The sequence below is a fragment of the Salvelinus alpinus genome, chromosome 4, assembly GCF_045679555.1.
Source record: "Salvelinus alpinus chromosome 4, SLU_Salpinus.1, whole genome shotgun sequence".
Classification (NCBI taxonomy): Eukaryota; Metazoa; Chordata; class Actinopteri; order Salmoniformes; family Salmonidae; genus Salvelinus; species Salvelinus alpinus.
This window is the reverse complement of record NC_092089.1, coordinates 99,725,686-99,738,920: the sequence shown is the minus strand read 5'-3', so window position 1 is coordinate 99,738,920 and position 13,235 is coordinate 99,725,686. Positions and strand designations below refer to the sequence as shown.

The 13,235-nt window shown below is 43.1% G+C and overlaps 1 protein-coding gene across 3 annotated transcripts; it reads left to right on the top strand.

Moving 5' to 3' along the window:
* Positions 1-47: 47 nt before the first annotated feature.
* On the top strand, positions 48-11,356 carry LOC139574808 (uncharacterized). 3 transcript variants are annotated; one of them, XM_071399713.1, is made up of 18 exons: positions 48-128; positions 640-1,633; positions 1,858-1,919; positions 2,154-2,192; positions 2,282-2,358; positions 4,707-4,756; positions 4,863-4,979; positions 5,222-5,347; positions 5,490-5,615; positions 5,703-5,827; positions 6,037-7,564; positions 8,413-8,488; positions 8,609-8,652; positions 8,881-9,024; positions 9,145-9,275; positions 9,489-10,108; positions 10,498-10,619; positions 10,914-11,356. In XM_071399713.1, exons 2-18 carry the CDS (start codon positions 665-667, stop codon positions 10,944-10,946), a joined length of 4,389 nt encoding a protein of 1,462 aa, XP_071255814.1. In that variant the 5' UTR covers positions 48-128; positions 640-664; the 3' UTR covers positions 10,947-11,356. The 3 variants fall into 3 exon arrangements, with proteins under 3 accessions (XP_071255814.1, XP_071255813.1, XP_071255815.1); XM_071399712.1 differs by having other exon boundaries at positions 4,707-4,765; XM_071399714.1 differs by lacking the exon at positions 640-1,633 and having other exon boundaries at positions 83-128; positions 4,707-4,765.
* Positions 11,357-13,235: the final 1,879 nt, after the last annotated feature.

The window sequence follows — 13,235 nt, the reverse complement described above, 5'->3', positions numbered from 1 at the left end:
CTGTTTTCATATAGTAAACAAACCGCAATCGACTTTTACTTTGTACAAAATTATTGTAGTTTACCTTTCACTTCCGGTTCCGGTTTAGACGCCTGTGAAGCGCGCTAGCTCCTTCGCTACAGGTTACGGTAAGTTACTTAATGAATAAAGTTGCATACCGATATTTATGTCAAGTCTTTATATGTATTCACTAATTATCTTCAGCTTTCAAAAATGGCTGGTTTGTATGATAGCTAGTTATCGAGCTAACATAAGAGGAAGTTAGCTTGCTTACGTCAACGTTAGCTTTGCTAGTTCAGCCAGTGTCAGTTTCGTTTTAGTAAATTTATCCTATTCATTTCGATGGTCTACAATATCTATCTAGCTATCTATGTCATTTTTATCACTTGCATGAGCAACCCTTTCAGGCCTATGGTTTGGCTCCATGTCAGGGCTAACTAACGTTCGTTCAGCCAGCATTTGCCAGATGACGTTAGCTATCATGACGGTTCGGGCAAGGCCTGCCGGTTATCGCCAGCATGTCACCTACAAGGAATCAGCCAAGATAGGCCCCGCCCCCAAGTTTCCTGATATTGAATCCATATTCCCCTAGATTGCTTTTTTGACCCTTCATCTCTTCACTGGCAACTTTCTCTACAGAGATTTGATACGTTTACGTTCCAGCATGTCTCACAACTACTCCTACAGACGACCACCACCAGCTAAAGATCTAAGAGCCAGCGCTTTCGACTCTCCAGATCACCTGCACCCTGGAGACCACGGTCACAATGTTTACAGATCGTCCCAGGAGCCACCGTCTCATTCCACAATACCATCCTACCCATCCTCCTCATCCAGAGCCTCCGCTGCCAACGAGTCCCCTTACTCCTTCTCACTACGCCAGTCAGACCCGTACTCCTCTCTAAGTCGGTCAGACCAAATTCTGACCCTCCTGAGCAGCTGTGGGCTCGAGCCCAAAGACTTGTCTCTACTAGCCGAGATGCCTGAGGAGCTCATCACTGTGGAGAACCTACCACGTCTGCTCCTGGAGATCAGAAAGAAGAGGGCGACACAGCAGCCACCATATCCAGCTATGATCTCTTACCCCCCTGCTGCCACATCTCGCCCCCCCACTGCTACCCCTCCTCCAGGCCGTGCGTGGGAGCAGGGTGACCAGAGTCGTTCTCAGCCATTAGACTACCCATTGGACCCCCACCACGCTCTTCCCCCTTCCCAACTCCTTCCCACAGAACAGGCTGAGCCCTGGCAACTAGATCGTCATGGCAACCCGATGCAGTACACACGCTCTCGCCTAGAACCTGTGCCTGTCCGAGTTGTGGACTACCACTATGGTAAAGAAACTCCCAGAAGTTACCAAACTCCTAGGTCCACTTACAGCACGGCCCAAGGAGGAAGCAGCAACAGCTGGAAACCCCCCAACTCATCCCAACCAGCAGTAGATTACAGGTACCCACCACCACCAGCTACAAACTACAGACCACGCCCAGACCAAGATGTCCCAGTTGTCACAATCAAGATGGCCACCTCTGGCAACACTCCCACCAAGAAGGCTGCTCTTGACTTCCACGGAGAAATCCCCCAAACGTTTCCTTATTCGTGCTCTCTCTGCGATATTACTGTGCTCTCTGAAAAGGTAAGTAGCTTACTCCTCTTATTTCTGTTGAATCTGCATTATCTGGGTCTCAGGTAGGTTCATGTGTGTGTGAAAGGGTCCAACGTGTATGAATCTTAAGCCTATTTGTGCCACTAATAATATACAGTTACTGCTACGTATGTTAGAATACAGCCTATGCATTATCTTAAATATGAACAATCAGTGAGTACTTATTTTTTTGGTCATTTTTGTTGTTGTTGCAGTTCTGGTTCACACACCTTAATGGAACTCAACATGCAGACGGACAGCTCACACTTCTTCAAATGTGAGTAATCACATACTCAATATGTTTTTCCAGTTCTCCACTCAACAGCATGACACAAGCATTTTGCTATATATCTGCTAAATATGTGTATGTGGCCAATACATTTGATGACGTTTCGAACTCTTACTGTCAATATTGATATTGTAATAGGCCTAGCTTAAATCGATTAAGTTCCTAAATTGTTCAGTTTTTTTTTCATCATTCCATCTCTTCTTCCTGTGCCTACGTTTTTAGGTATCCTGAATGGGATTGCCGGATGCAGACCGCCAGAAGGTAAGTGAATATCTCTCTGTCTCTGTGTGTGTGTGTGCTTGGTATTAATGTAGCATAGATCCTAACTACAGGCCTTTTAATCCCTTTAGTGGTGACGACCACACAGACAGACCAAGGGTTGAAGAGAAGACTGGTGAACCTTCCCATAGGTCTATTAACTACTTAGGTAAACTAACTGCATTAGCTTGCCTCTACATAATACAGTGCTTTCAGAAAGTATTCATACCCCTTGACTTATTCTACATTTTGTTGTTACAGCCTGAATTCAAAATGGATTAAATATACTTTGTTCTCTCTCGCCCATCTACACACAATACCCCATAATGACAAAGTGAAAACATGTTTTTTGAAATTGTTGCAAATGTAATGAAAATGAAATACAGAAATCAAATTTACATAAGTATTCACACTCCTGAGAACGACAGACTAACCTTGTCAGCTCAGGGATTCGATCCAGCAACCTTTCGGTTACTGCATGTTAGACTCACCTTTGGCAGTGATTACAATGCATGTTAGACTCACCTTTGGCAGTGATTACAGCTGTGAGTCTTTCTGGGTAAATTTCGAGGAGCTTTGCACACCTGAAATGTACACTATTTGCACATTTATTCTTTTTTAAATTCTTCATTCTCTGTCAAGTTGGTTGTTGATCATTGCAAAACAGCCATTTAAGTTTTGCCATAGATTTTCAAACTGATTTAAGTCAACTGTAACTAGGCCACTCAGGAACATTCAATGTCATCTTGGTAAGCAACTCCAGTGTATATTTGGCCTTGAGTTGTAGGTTATTGTCTTGCTGAAAGGTGAATTTGTTTCCCAGTGTCGGTTGGAAAACAGACTGAACCAGGTTTTCCTCTAGGATTTTGCCTGCACTTTGCTCTATTCTGTTTCATTTTATCCTAAAAAACTCCCTAGTACTTGTCGATGACGAGCATACCCATAACATGATGCAGAAATACCATGCTTGAAAATATTAAGAGTGGTACTCAGTGAGGTGTTGTGTTGGTGATGCCCCAAACATAATGCTTTGTATTCAGGACATAAAGTAACATTTTGGCCACCTTTTTAGCAGTTTTACTTTATTGTAAACCGGATGCATGTTTGGAATATTTTTATGCTGTACAAGCTTCCTTCTTTTCACTCTGTCATTTAGGTTAGTAGGTAGCCTAGTGGTTAGAGCATTGGGACAGTAACGGAAAGGTTGCTGGATCGAATCCCTGAGCTGACAAGGTTAAAGTCTGTTGTTCTGCCCCTGAGCAAGGCAGTTAACCCACTGTTCCCCGGGCGCCAAAGACATGGATGTTGATTTAAGGCAGCCCCCCTCCGTACCTCTCTGATTCAGAGGGGTTGGGTTAAATGCGGAAGACACATTTCAGTTGAAGGCATTCAGTTGTACAGCTGACTAGGTATCCCCCTTTTTCCCTTTAGTATTGTGGCTTAACTACAAAGTTGTTGATCCTCAATTTTCTCCAATCACAGCCATTAAACTCTGTAACTGTTTTAAAGTTACCATTCACCTCATGGTGAAATCCCTGAGAGGTTTCCTTCCTCTCCGGCAACTGAGTTAGGAAGGACACCTGTATCTTTGTAGTGACTGGGTGTATTGACACACCATCCAAAGTGTAATTAATAACTTCTCCATGCTCAAAGTGATATTCAATGTCTGCTTTATTTTATTTTTACCCATCTACCAATACGTGCCATTCTTTGTGAGGCATTGGAAAACCTCCCTGGTCTTTGTGGCTGAATCTGTGTTTGAAGTTCAATGCTCGACTGAGGGACCTTACAGATCATTGTATGTGTGGGGTACAGAGATGAGGTAGTCATTCAAAAATAATATTAAACACTAGTATTGAACACAGAATGAGTCCTTGCAACTTGTTAAAGACATTTTTAATCCTGAACTTATTAAGGCTTGCCATAACAAGGTGGTTGAATACATATTGGCATTTCAGCTTTTCATTTTTCATTAATTTGTTAACATTTCTCAGAACATAATTCCACTTTTACATTATGTGTGCAGGCCAGTGACACAAAATCTAAATTTAATCCATTTTATATTCAGGCTGAAACGCAACAATGTGGAATAAGTCAAGGGGTGTGAATACTTCCTGTATTACTTCCTGTCCATTTTATCAGACACTTTTATCAAGCATACATTTTGGTATTTCGAATTTTAAATATTATTTTATTTTACCTTTATTTAACTAGGCAAGTCAGTTAAGAACAAATTCTTATTTTCAATGACGGCCTAGGAACAGTGGGTTAACTGCCTTGTTCAGGGGCAGAACGACAGATTTTGTCCTTGTCAGTTCGGGGATTCGATCTTGCAACCTTTTGGTTACAAGTCCAACGCTCTAACCTCTAGGCTACTTGCCGCCCCAGAACTCTGGTGTTGGTAGCGCCATGTTCTACAAACAGCCACACAGGACCATTTGCTTTGACGGTATATGTCTGATTTATTCATATAACATATTAACGTGTCAGTAACTTACTTTTTATATTGTCCTGTAGGTAAACCGTCAAGTAGCGGCTCTAGAAAAAACGTAGACACTAAGACAAAGGTTACAAAGGTATTGTTGTTCTTCCTGTTGTTCTGGTTTATTACTATCTAGTTTCCCCCTTTTTCTTAGTTTTCACATTGTCTGTTTACTTGCCATAATTTTCTAGGGGAGTGGCAAAGTGGTTTGTGCCAAATTTACCGCCGGGTGTCTCAACGAAGATGGTTTGAAGGACCTGATTAAACCGTTTGGTGAAGTTGTGAAAGTCATCATGTTCCATGCTTTGGTAAGAAGACTAGTAGCCTATTCATTCTACCATCTATTCAAATACCTAATATATGTGTTTTCAATTCCTATGAAATGGGTCAAAAGTCTTGTATTGACTGAATAATAATTGAGAAAATCTTATATTCATCATCATGTAAGTATAGAAATAGAATCGCCACCCATCATGGCCTCATTGACTACAATAGGGATATCCATTCTAGTTATAATGTTTTTATGGTTCTTGTAATGCTGCATCTTCAGGCGTTTGTGGAGTTGGGGTCAACGGACCAGGCCGCCGATATTGTGACATACTACCTCAGTAACCCAGTGACGGTGAAAGGAGGACAAGTCACCTTCTCTGTCTCGTCAACATTTAATTTCCTACAGGTACATTTTTACAAGATTAATTCATTTACTAAATCTTTGTTAAATTTGGTTGAAGGGGTAATTGAAGATTTTTCCCTAAAACAACCACACACGCACACAGTATTATTCAATGAGTTAAATACATCCATTTACGTCCATATAGAGTTCCCGGGTGTTGAGTTTTTCCCCTGTGCCTCCTGGTAAAGAGTCTGCCGCGTGGAAAAGAGAGTTACTGGCCGTAGCGGAAGGATTTGGACCTGTGGCGCACTCTCTATTCTTACCTACGCAGGTATTAAACAGCATATTGCTTTGAATTTTTTGGGGGTCTTTGTTATAGTATACTACAATTTGCTTACCGTGTATTCTGTCCTCTTAGGCATTTGTGGAAATGACGAATGCACTGGATGCACAGAAGCTTGTTGGACACCATACGTCCAAACACCTGAAAATAGATGAGATACATATTAAAGTGGCCTTCTCATCAGAGTATGATACACTTCGGTAAGTTGATGCGTCCCCTGTTGTGCTATTACCTTTTGTTTTGCATGTAAACATTCATTAATTATGGCTTCTGAATTCAGATTGTCAGACACTGTCACTGTTATAACCACTGTATTAAAGGAGAAATAGTTCATTTAGACTCTGTAAAAGCCAGAAAACATGGAAATAAAAGTGTTGTCTGTAAACCTTTTTTCCATCACATCATGCAGGACCATGTCTGAGAGGAAGTCTTCAGACAGGAAGTCTTCAGACAGAAAGTCTCCAGACAGGAGCAGGAAGTCTGAAGACAGATCTAAGAGGAAGAGAACCCCAAGCCCCAGAAGGCGGTCCCTCAGCCCCAGGAGAGATTCACCAACCTCCTCAAAAAGGAGGAGGAGTAGAGAGAGGGATAGCGACCGTCACAAAGAACGAGTGAAATCAAACAGTGGGGGTAAAAGCAGGCCAAAGTCCCCCAGAAAACAGAGCTCCAGTCGGTCCTCCAGAAGCCCTCACAGGCCAAGGTCCCCCAGCAAACAGAGCTCCAGTCGGTCCTCCAGAAGCCCTCGCAGGCCAAGGTCCCCCAGCAAACAGAGCTCCAGTCGGTCCTCCAGAAGCCCTCGCAGGCCAAGGTCCCCCAGAAAACAGAGCTCCAGTCGGTCCTCCAGAAGCCCTCGCAGGCCAAGGTCCCCCAGCAAACAGAGCTCCAGTCGGTCCTCCAGAAGCCCTCACTCCCATACTAAAGAGCAGGTGTCCAGTGAGAAGGTATCCCCCATTTCCACATCCACTCGCTCACAACCTCCCATCAAGAATAAGGCCACATCCCAGTCCTCCACTGTGATGGAGAAGTCCAAAAAGGCTGTCGACACGATTGACCAGAGCAAGCAAGAAACTGAGACCCAGGACAGCCAGGAGGATGGAGCCATGGAGGCCTGTGAAATGGACAGTGACATCGAGGGGATGGCCGTGTATGGGGAGGATGGGGAGGAGAACTCTGACATGGGAGAGGAGGGAGGGGTAGGGGAGGGAGAGGTAGAGGAGGAAGAGGAACCGCAGGAGAGTGCTGAGGACTTGATCCAGGAGTTTAAAGAACTATGTGAGCCCAGGCAGAAAGCAACCTCTGGGACTGTAGATGATGCTCCTACAGAAGAGCTATCAGCTACCGGGCCAGAACAGGGGAAAGAGCTCTCAGTTACTGGGTCAGAACAGGGGAAAGAGCTCTCAGTTACCGGGTCAGAACAGGGGAAAGAGCTCTCAGCTACCGGGTCAGAACAGGGGAAAGAGCTCTCAGCTACCGGGTCAGAACAGGGGAAAGAGCTCTCAGCTACCGGGTCAGAACAGGGGAAAGAGCTCTCAGCTACCGGGTCAGAACAGGGGAAAGAGCTCTCAGCTACCGGGTCAGAACAGGGGAAAGAGCTCTCAGCTACCGGGTCAGAACAGGGGAAAGAGCTCTCAGCTACCGGGTCAGAACAGGGGAAAGAGCTCTCAGCTACCGGGTCAGAACAGGGGAAAGAGCTCTCAGCCACCGGGTCAGAACAGGGGAAAGAGCTCTCAGCTACCGGGTCAGAACAGGGGAAAGAGCTCTCAGTTACCGGGTCAGAACAGGGGAAAGAGCTCTCAGTTACCGGGTCAGAACAGGGGAAAGAGCTCTCAGCTACCGGGTCAGAACAGGGGAAAGAGCTCTCAGCTACCGGGTCAGAACAGGGGAAAGAGATAGATGGTGAAGACCAGAAAGGAGATACTTCATACATTGATGATGAGGTAAAGTACATGTCGGTCTTTAACATGTAGTTCATCTATACATGCTCTGTCAGGTCTTTAACATGTAGTTCATCTATACATGCTCTGTCAGGTCTTTAACGTGTAGTTCATCTATACATGCTCTGTCAGGTCTTTAACGTGTAGTTCATCTATACATGCTCTGTCAGGTCTTTAACGTGTAGTTCATCTATACATGCTCTGTCAGGTCTTTAACGTGTAGTTCATCTATACATGCTCTGGCAGGTCTTTAACGTGTAGTTCATCTATACATGCTCTGGCAGGTCTTTAACGTGTAGTTCATCTATACATGCTCTGTCAGGTCTTTAACGTGTAGTTCATCTATACATGCTCTGGCAGGTTTTTAACGTGTAGTTCATCTATACATGCTCTGGCAGGTCTTTAACGTGTAGTTCATCTATACATGCTCTGGCAGGTTTTTAACGTGTAGTTCATCTATACATGCTCTGGCAGGTCTTTAACGTGTAGTTCATCTATACATGCTCTGTCAGGTCCTTAACGTGTAGTTCATCTATACATGCTCTGGCAGGTTTTTAACGTGTAGTTCATCTATACATGCTCTGTCAGGTCTTTAACGTGTAGTTCATCTATACATGCTCTGTCAGGTTTTTAACGTGTAGTTCATCTATACATGCTCTGTCAGGTTTTTAACGTGTAGTTCATCTATACATGCTCTGTCAGGTCTTTAACGTGTAGTTCATCTATACATGCTCTGTCAGGTTTTTAACGTGTAGTTCATCTATTTAATAAGTCAAATTGAAAAAAGACAAGTAACATAGTTCCAATATGTAAAATACAAGGTGTCATGTTTTGATGTTTGTTCCCCTCAGCCTGATTTCCCAGAGGACCTTGAGAATCTTATTACATTGGATGAGCTGGAGGAGGATTCCTCAGGTGATAACCAAGGTGACTTATTACTCAACCCCTAGCAACCCGACCACAGATTCCATTCAAACTTCAGCACTTTTAAAGAAAGAGTAACATTGTTATAAAGGTCATTGATTGTATGTCTATCTTACATTGCAGATAACCAGTCAACAGATGAGATCAAGAGCAGATCCAAGAGCAAGGTGAGCAAATCTGTATATATTTTTAAATTATTGTTTCTGATGTGTTCTGTGAGTCAGTACTGGTCATCTGTTTAGAATTGTTCATTCAACTGGGGAAGATTGGTTTTAAGCAATATGTCAGTCTAACACCATATATACGATCTGGGTTGAGTGGGTTCATTGCAGCTTTAGTTAACTATTGTCAATAAGGTTTGTTACAACCACACCTGTAAAATATTTTCATTTCAGCCCTCAGGACGTGATCAGACACCTGGTAGAGTGATCTACGTCAAAAACCTTCCCAGAAGCTTCTATACGGATAGTGACTTCCTGAAGATTGTTAAAGGCTTTGGGAGAGTGCACCGCTATTTGATCCTTCGCAACGGTGAAGAGGTATTTTCCCAACAGAAGGAAATCTAAAATGGAGTCGATCCTAATGATGTACTACAAGGCTGATCACATTTTGTTGTTTCCAGTAACCATGGTCTCTCTCCTCTCTCTCATCTCTCTCAGGGCTTCATTGAGATGGAGAGGTCTTCTGATGCGACAAAGGCTTTAAGAGAGCTGCGTTATAATGGCTGTAAATTATACGGCCAGAAGTTGATCATCCTGCGGTCTCAGAAATACAAAAGACTAACAACAGGGTTGGTGCTGCTCTGCTAAACAGACGTATAACACACTCAGTCCCATTCCCGTGTGGGAGTCACTGATAATTGATGTTTCTCTGTCTCTTCTGATAAAACATGATCAGACAGGGATATTTTCTATGTGCAGTGATTTATGCCTATCTATCTGAAGGTAAACGTTTCTAAACTTATATAATTCTGGACTAAAAAGGAATTATCTTATTTTGTCAGGTGGGAACCTGAATCTGATTCTAAAAGTGATTGGAAGAAAGATCACTTGAGTACTAGAAGCAGTAGCAGGATAAGGAGTGGACGGACCAGCAGTCACTCAAAGTCAGTGGCTAAGGACGACAAGACAAAAGAGAAGGACGACAAGACAAAAGAGAAGGACGACAAGACAAAAGAGAAGAACGACAAGACAAAAGAGAAGGACGAGGAGACAAAAGAGAAGGACGAGGAGACAATGGAGAAGGACGAGGAGACAATGGAGAAGGACGAGGAGACAATGGAGAAGGACGAGGAGACAATGGAGAAGGACGAGGAGACAATGGAGAAGGACGAGGAGACAATGGAGAAGGACGAGGAGACAAAAGAGAAGACATCACGACAAGTACGCTCCAAGCCAGCCCAACACTGTGACAAGGAGGACATAGGAGCGTCTGAAGGGAATATTGACAAATCCTCCAACAGTGAAGACCAAAAGGATGCCCCTGTCCCTGCTGCTGAGAAAGAGAAGCAGGCCTGTAGCAACGAGGATAATGCAGAAACCAAGATGGAGGATAATGTGGAAACGGGACCAGATTCCATGAAGACTGGTATGGAGTCATCGTTCCAGGCCAACAACCCAGTGGGTAAGTGTTTGGATGTGATTTATAGCCTCACTGCACTCACGGTAGCTTGGTCTCAGATCTGTTGTCTTCTTCTATAGCCTGGTCCCCGATCTGTTGTCTCTTTCTATAGCCTGGTCCCAGATCTGCTGTCTCTTTCTATAACCTGGTCCCAGATCTGTTTGTGCTCTTGTCAACTCCATGACAATTCTATAAGGAGTAGGCAAGAGAGCACAATAAGACTGGCACCCAGGCTACTGCCATGTCTCCTTTCAAGAAAATTAACAAAATTACCTTTTTAGACTTCATCGCTGAAACAACTATTTTAATTTGTTTGCTTTGAAAACATGAACTAGTAAGAGGCATTGTCTTTATGAAGTACAGTACTATGTTTTCTAATGCGTTTGTTACAGGAAGAGAATTCATTAAACCTGTCATGGGCTACTTCTGCGACCTGTGTCAAGTCATCTATGTCAATGAGGACGAAGCAAAGAACCAACACTGCAGCAGCCTCTGTCACTATCTGAAGGTTATGGTAAAGCACCAGAATCCTGTTGAATCTCATCACAATTATCTCACTTGAGTTTTCTTTGTTTCTATACTTATGGTAAAGAAGCAATGGTTGGCCGACTGCTCTTTTATAGTCCCTATTACCAAATAATGTAAGTCACAGGTGTGTAGGTTTGAAAAAGGAGGATCGTGGAGGGGATAGGTCGCGGATATCAATTCTTTACATTATTCAACCAACATTTCTGTGCATTTATTTGCTGTGTACATTACATGTTTACCTGGATGATTACTGAGCTGTATGATTTGTGTTGTCTCACAGGAACATTCAGGTAAAGACACAGCCTCTAGCTAAAAAGATGTCCCATCTCTGGAGGAAGTTGACAAGATGACAGTTTTAGGCCCAATTTGACGGGAAGTGTACAAGTGCACACTTCCGGAGGAGTGTGGAGAATCTGGATTTTTCTTTATATTGCACTCAAGAAGAACGGCACGGGTTTACCTAATCCACGAGAGGCTCTTTGTGAAACTCATCCTAGAACAATAAATGAGATTGCAGATTAGGTCTCAGACGTTAATCTGTATTGGTTTATATGAACAAATGTTCAGCACCTACCTACATATATTGTTATGTTTGTGTTAGAATAGCTCAGATCTACTTTCTGTAACGTGAATTGTTCGGTTTTCCTATGTTATTTGTTTTCAAGATTTGTTTGAATTTGAACTGCATTCTAAACGATTGTTAATAAACGTGTTTAATTATTGCATTTTTGTAATTTAACATTCTTCAAGCAAGATAACATCACCGCCTTCTAGTTTGCTCTAGGTTCAGGATTATAATTAAAGAGGTATATAAACCCTGGATGACTGACACTATATATTGGCCAATGAAAGGCTCTGAAGCCACCGGTCGGCCATATTGGCACTCGTCAGTAGGAGCAGTCCTCCATAGGAATGAATGGAATTCTACAGTATTTCAAGTAAATTACTAAGTATTATATAGGTGTATATATATATATATATTTTGTAGTAACATTAGTACTTTCTACAAATTATACTTAAAAGGAAAATGTTTATTTTATTATGTTTAGCTCACATAATTTAAGTGCATTAAGATGTCTGTAATAGAATAAACGTGACAAAAACAAATGTAGATATTTAAAGGAATTTCTATATTTTCCAAAATGTTTTGTTACAGTAGTGGCTTCAAAACAGTGCCCCATGTCAGTCATCTATTTGTCAACAGCTGGTGAGCGATGTCTAATATTAAAGAAGTCTCGAGGTATTGCTCACCTGAGGTAGAGTACCTTATGATAAGCTGTAGACCACACTATCTACAGAGAGAGTACTCAATATTATTTTTAGCTGTCTATTTACCACCACAACGATGCTGGCACTAAGACCGCACTCAACCAGCTGTATAAGACCATAAGCAAACAAGAAAATTCTCATCCAGAAACTGCTCCTAGTGGCTGCAAACTTAAATCCGTTTTACCTCATTTCTACCAGCATGTCACGCACAACCAGAGGGAAGTCCACACACAGAGACGCATACAAAGCTCTTCTTCGCCCTCCATTTGGCAAATCTGACCATAATTCTATCCTGATTCCTGCTTACAAGCAGGAAGTACCAGTGACTAGCTCTATATGGAAGTGATCAGATGACGCGGATGCTACACTACAGTACTGTTTTGCTAGTGTAACCGATGTGAAATGGCTAGCTAGTTAGCGGTGGTGCGCACTAATAGACTTTCAAATGGTGACGTCACTCGCTTTGAGACCTTGAAGTAGTGGTTCCCCTTGCTCTGCAAGGGCTGCGGCTTTTGTGGAGCGATGGGTAACGATGCTTCGTGGGTGACTGTTGTTGATGTGTGCAGAGGGTCCCTGGTTCGCGCCTGGGTATGGGCGAGGGGACGGACGTAAAGTTAAACTGTTACACCAGCACAGACTGGAATATGTTCCGGAATTCATCAAATGGCATTGAGGAGTACACCACCTCAGTCATAGGCTTCATCAATAAGTGCATCGACAACGTCGTCCCCACAGTTGACCGTACATACACATCTCAACCAGATGCCATGGATTACAGGCAACATTCGCATCAAGCTAAAGGAACTGTCGCTTTCAAGGAGTGGGACGCTAATCCGGACGCTTATAAGAAATTCTGCTACGCCCTCAGACGAACCATCAAACAGGCAAAGCATCAATACAGGATTAAGATTGAATCCTACTACACCGGCTCTGATGCTCGTCGGATGTGGCAGGGCTTGAAAACTATTACGGACTACAAAGGGAAATCCAGCCGCAAGCTGCCCAGTGATGCGAGCCTACCAGATGAGCTAAATGCCTTTTATGCTCGCTTCGAGTATTTTACACAGCTGCTACTCACTGTTTATTATCTATGCATAGTCACTTTACCCCTACCTACATGCACAAATTACCGACTAACCTGTACCCCGGCACACTGACTCAGTACCAGTACACCCTGTATATGCACTCAGGCTATCCGGAAGGCCAAAGTTAGTTACTTTAAGGAGCAGTTCCCTCTCTGTGGGTCTAACCCCAAGAAGTTCTGGAAAACAGTTAAAGACCTGGAGAATAAACCTTCCTCCTCACAGCTGCTCATGTCCCTTAATGTTGATGA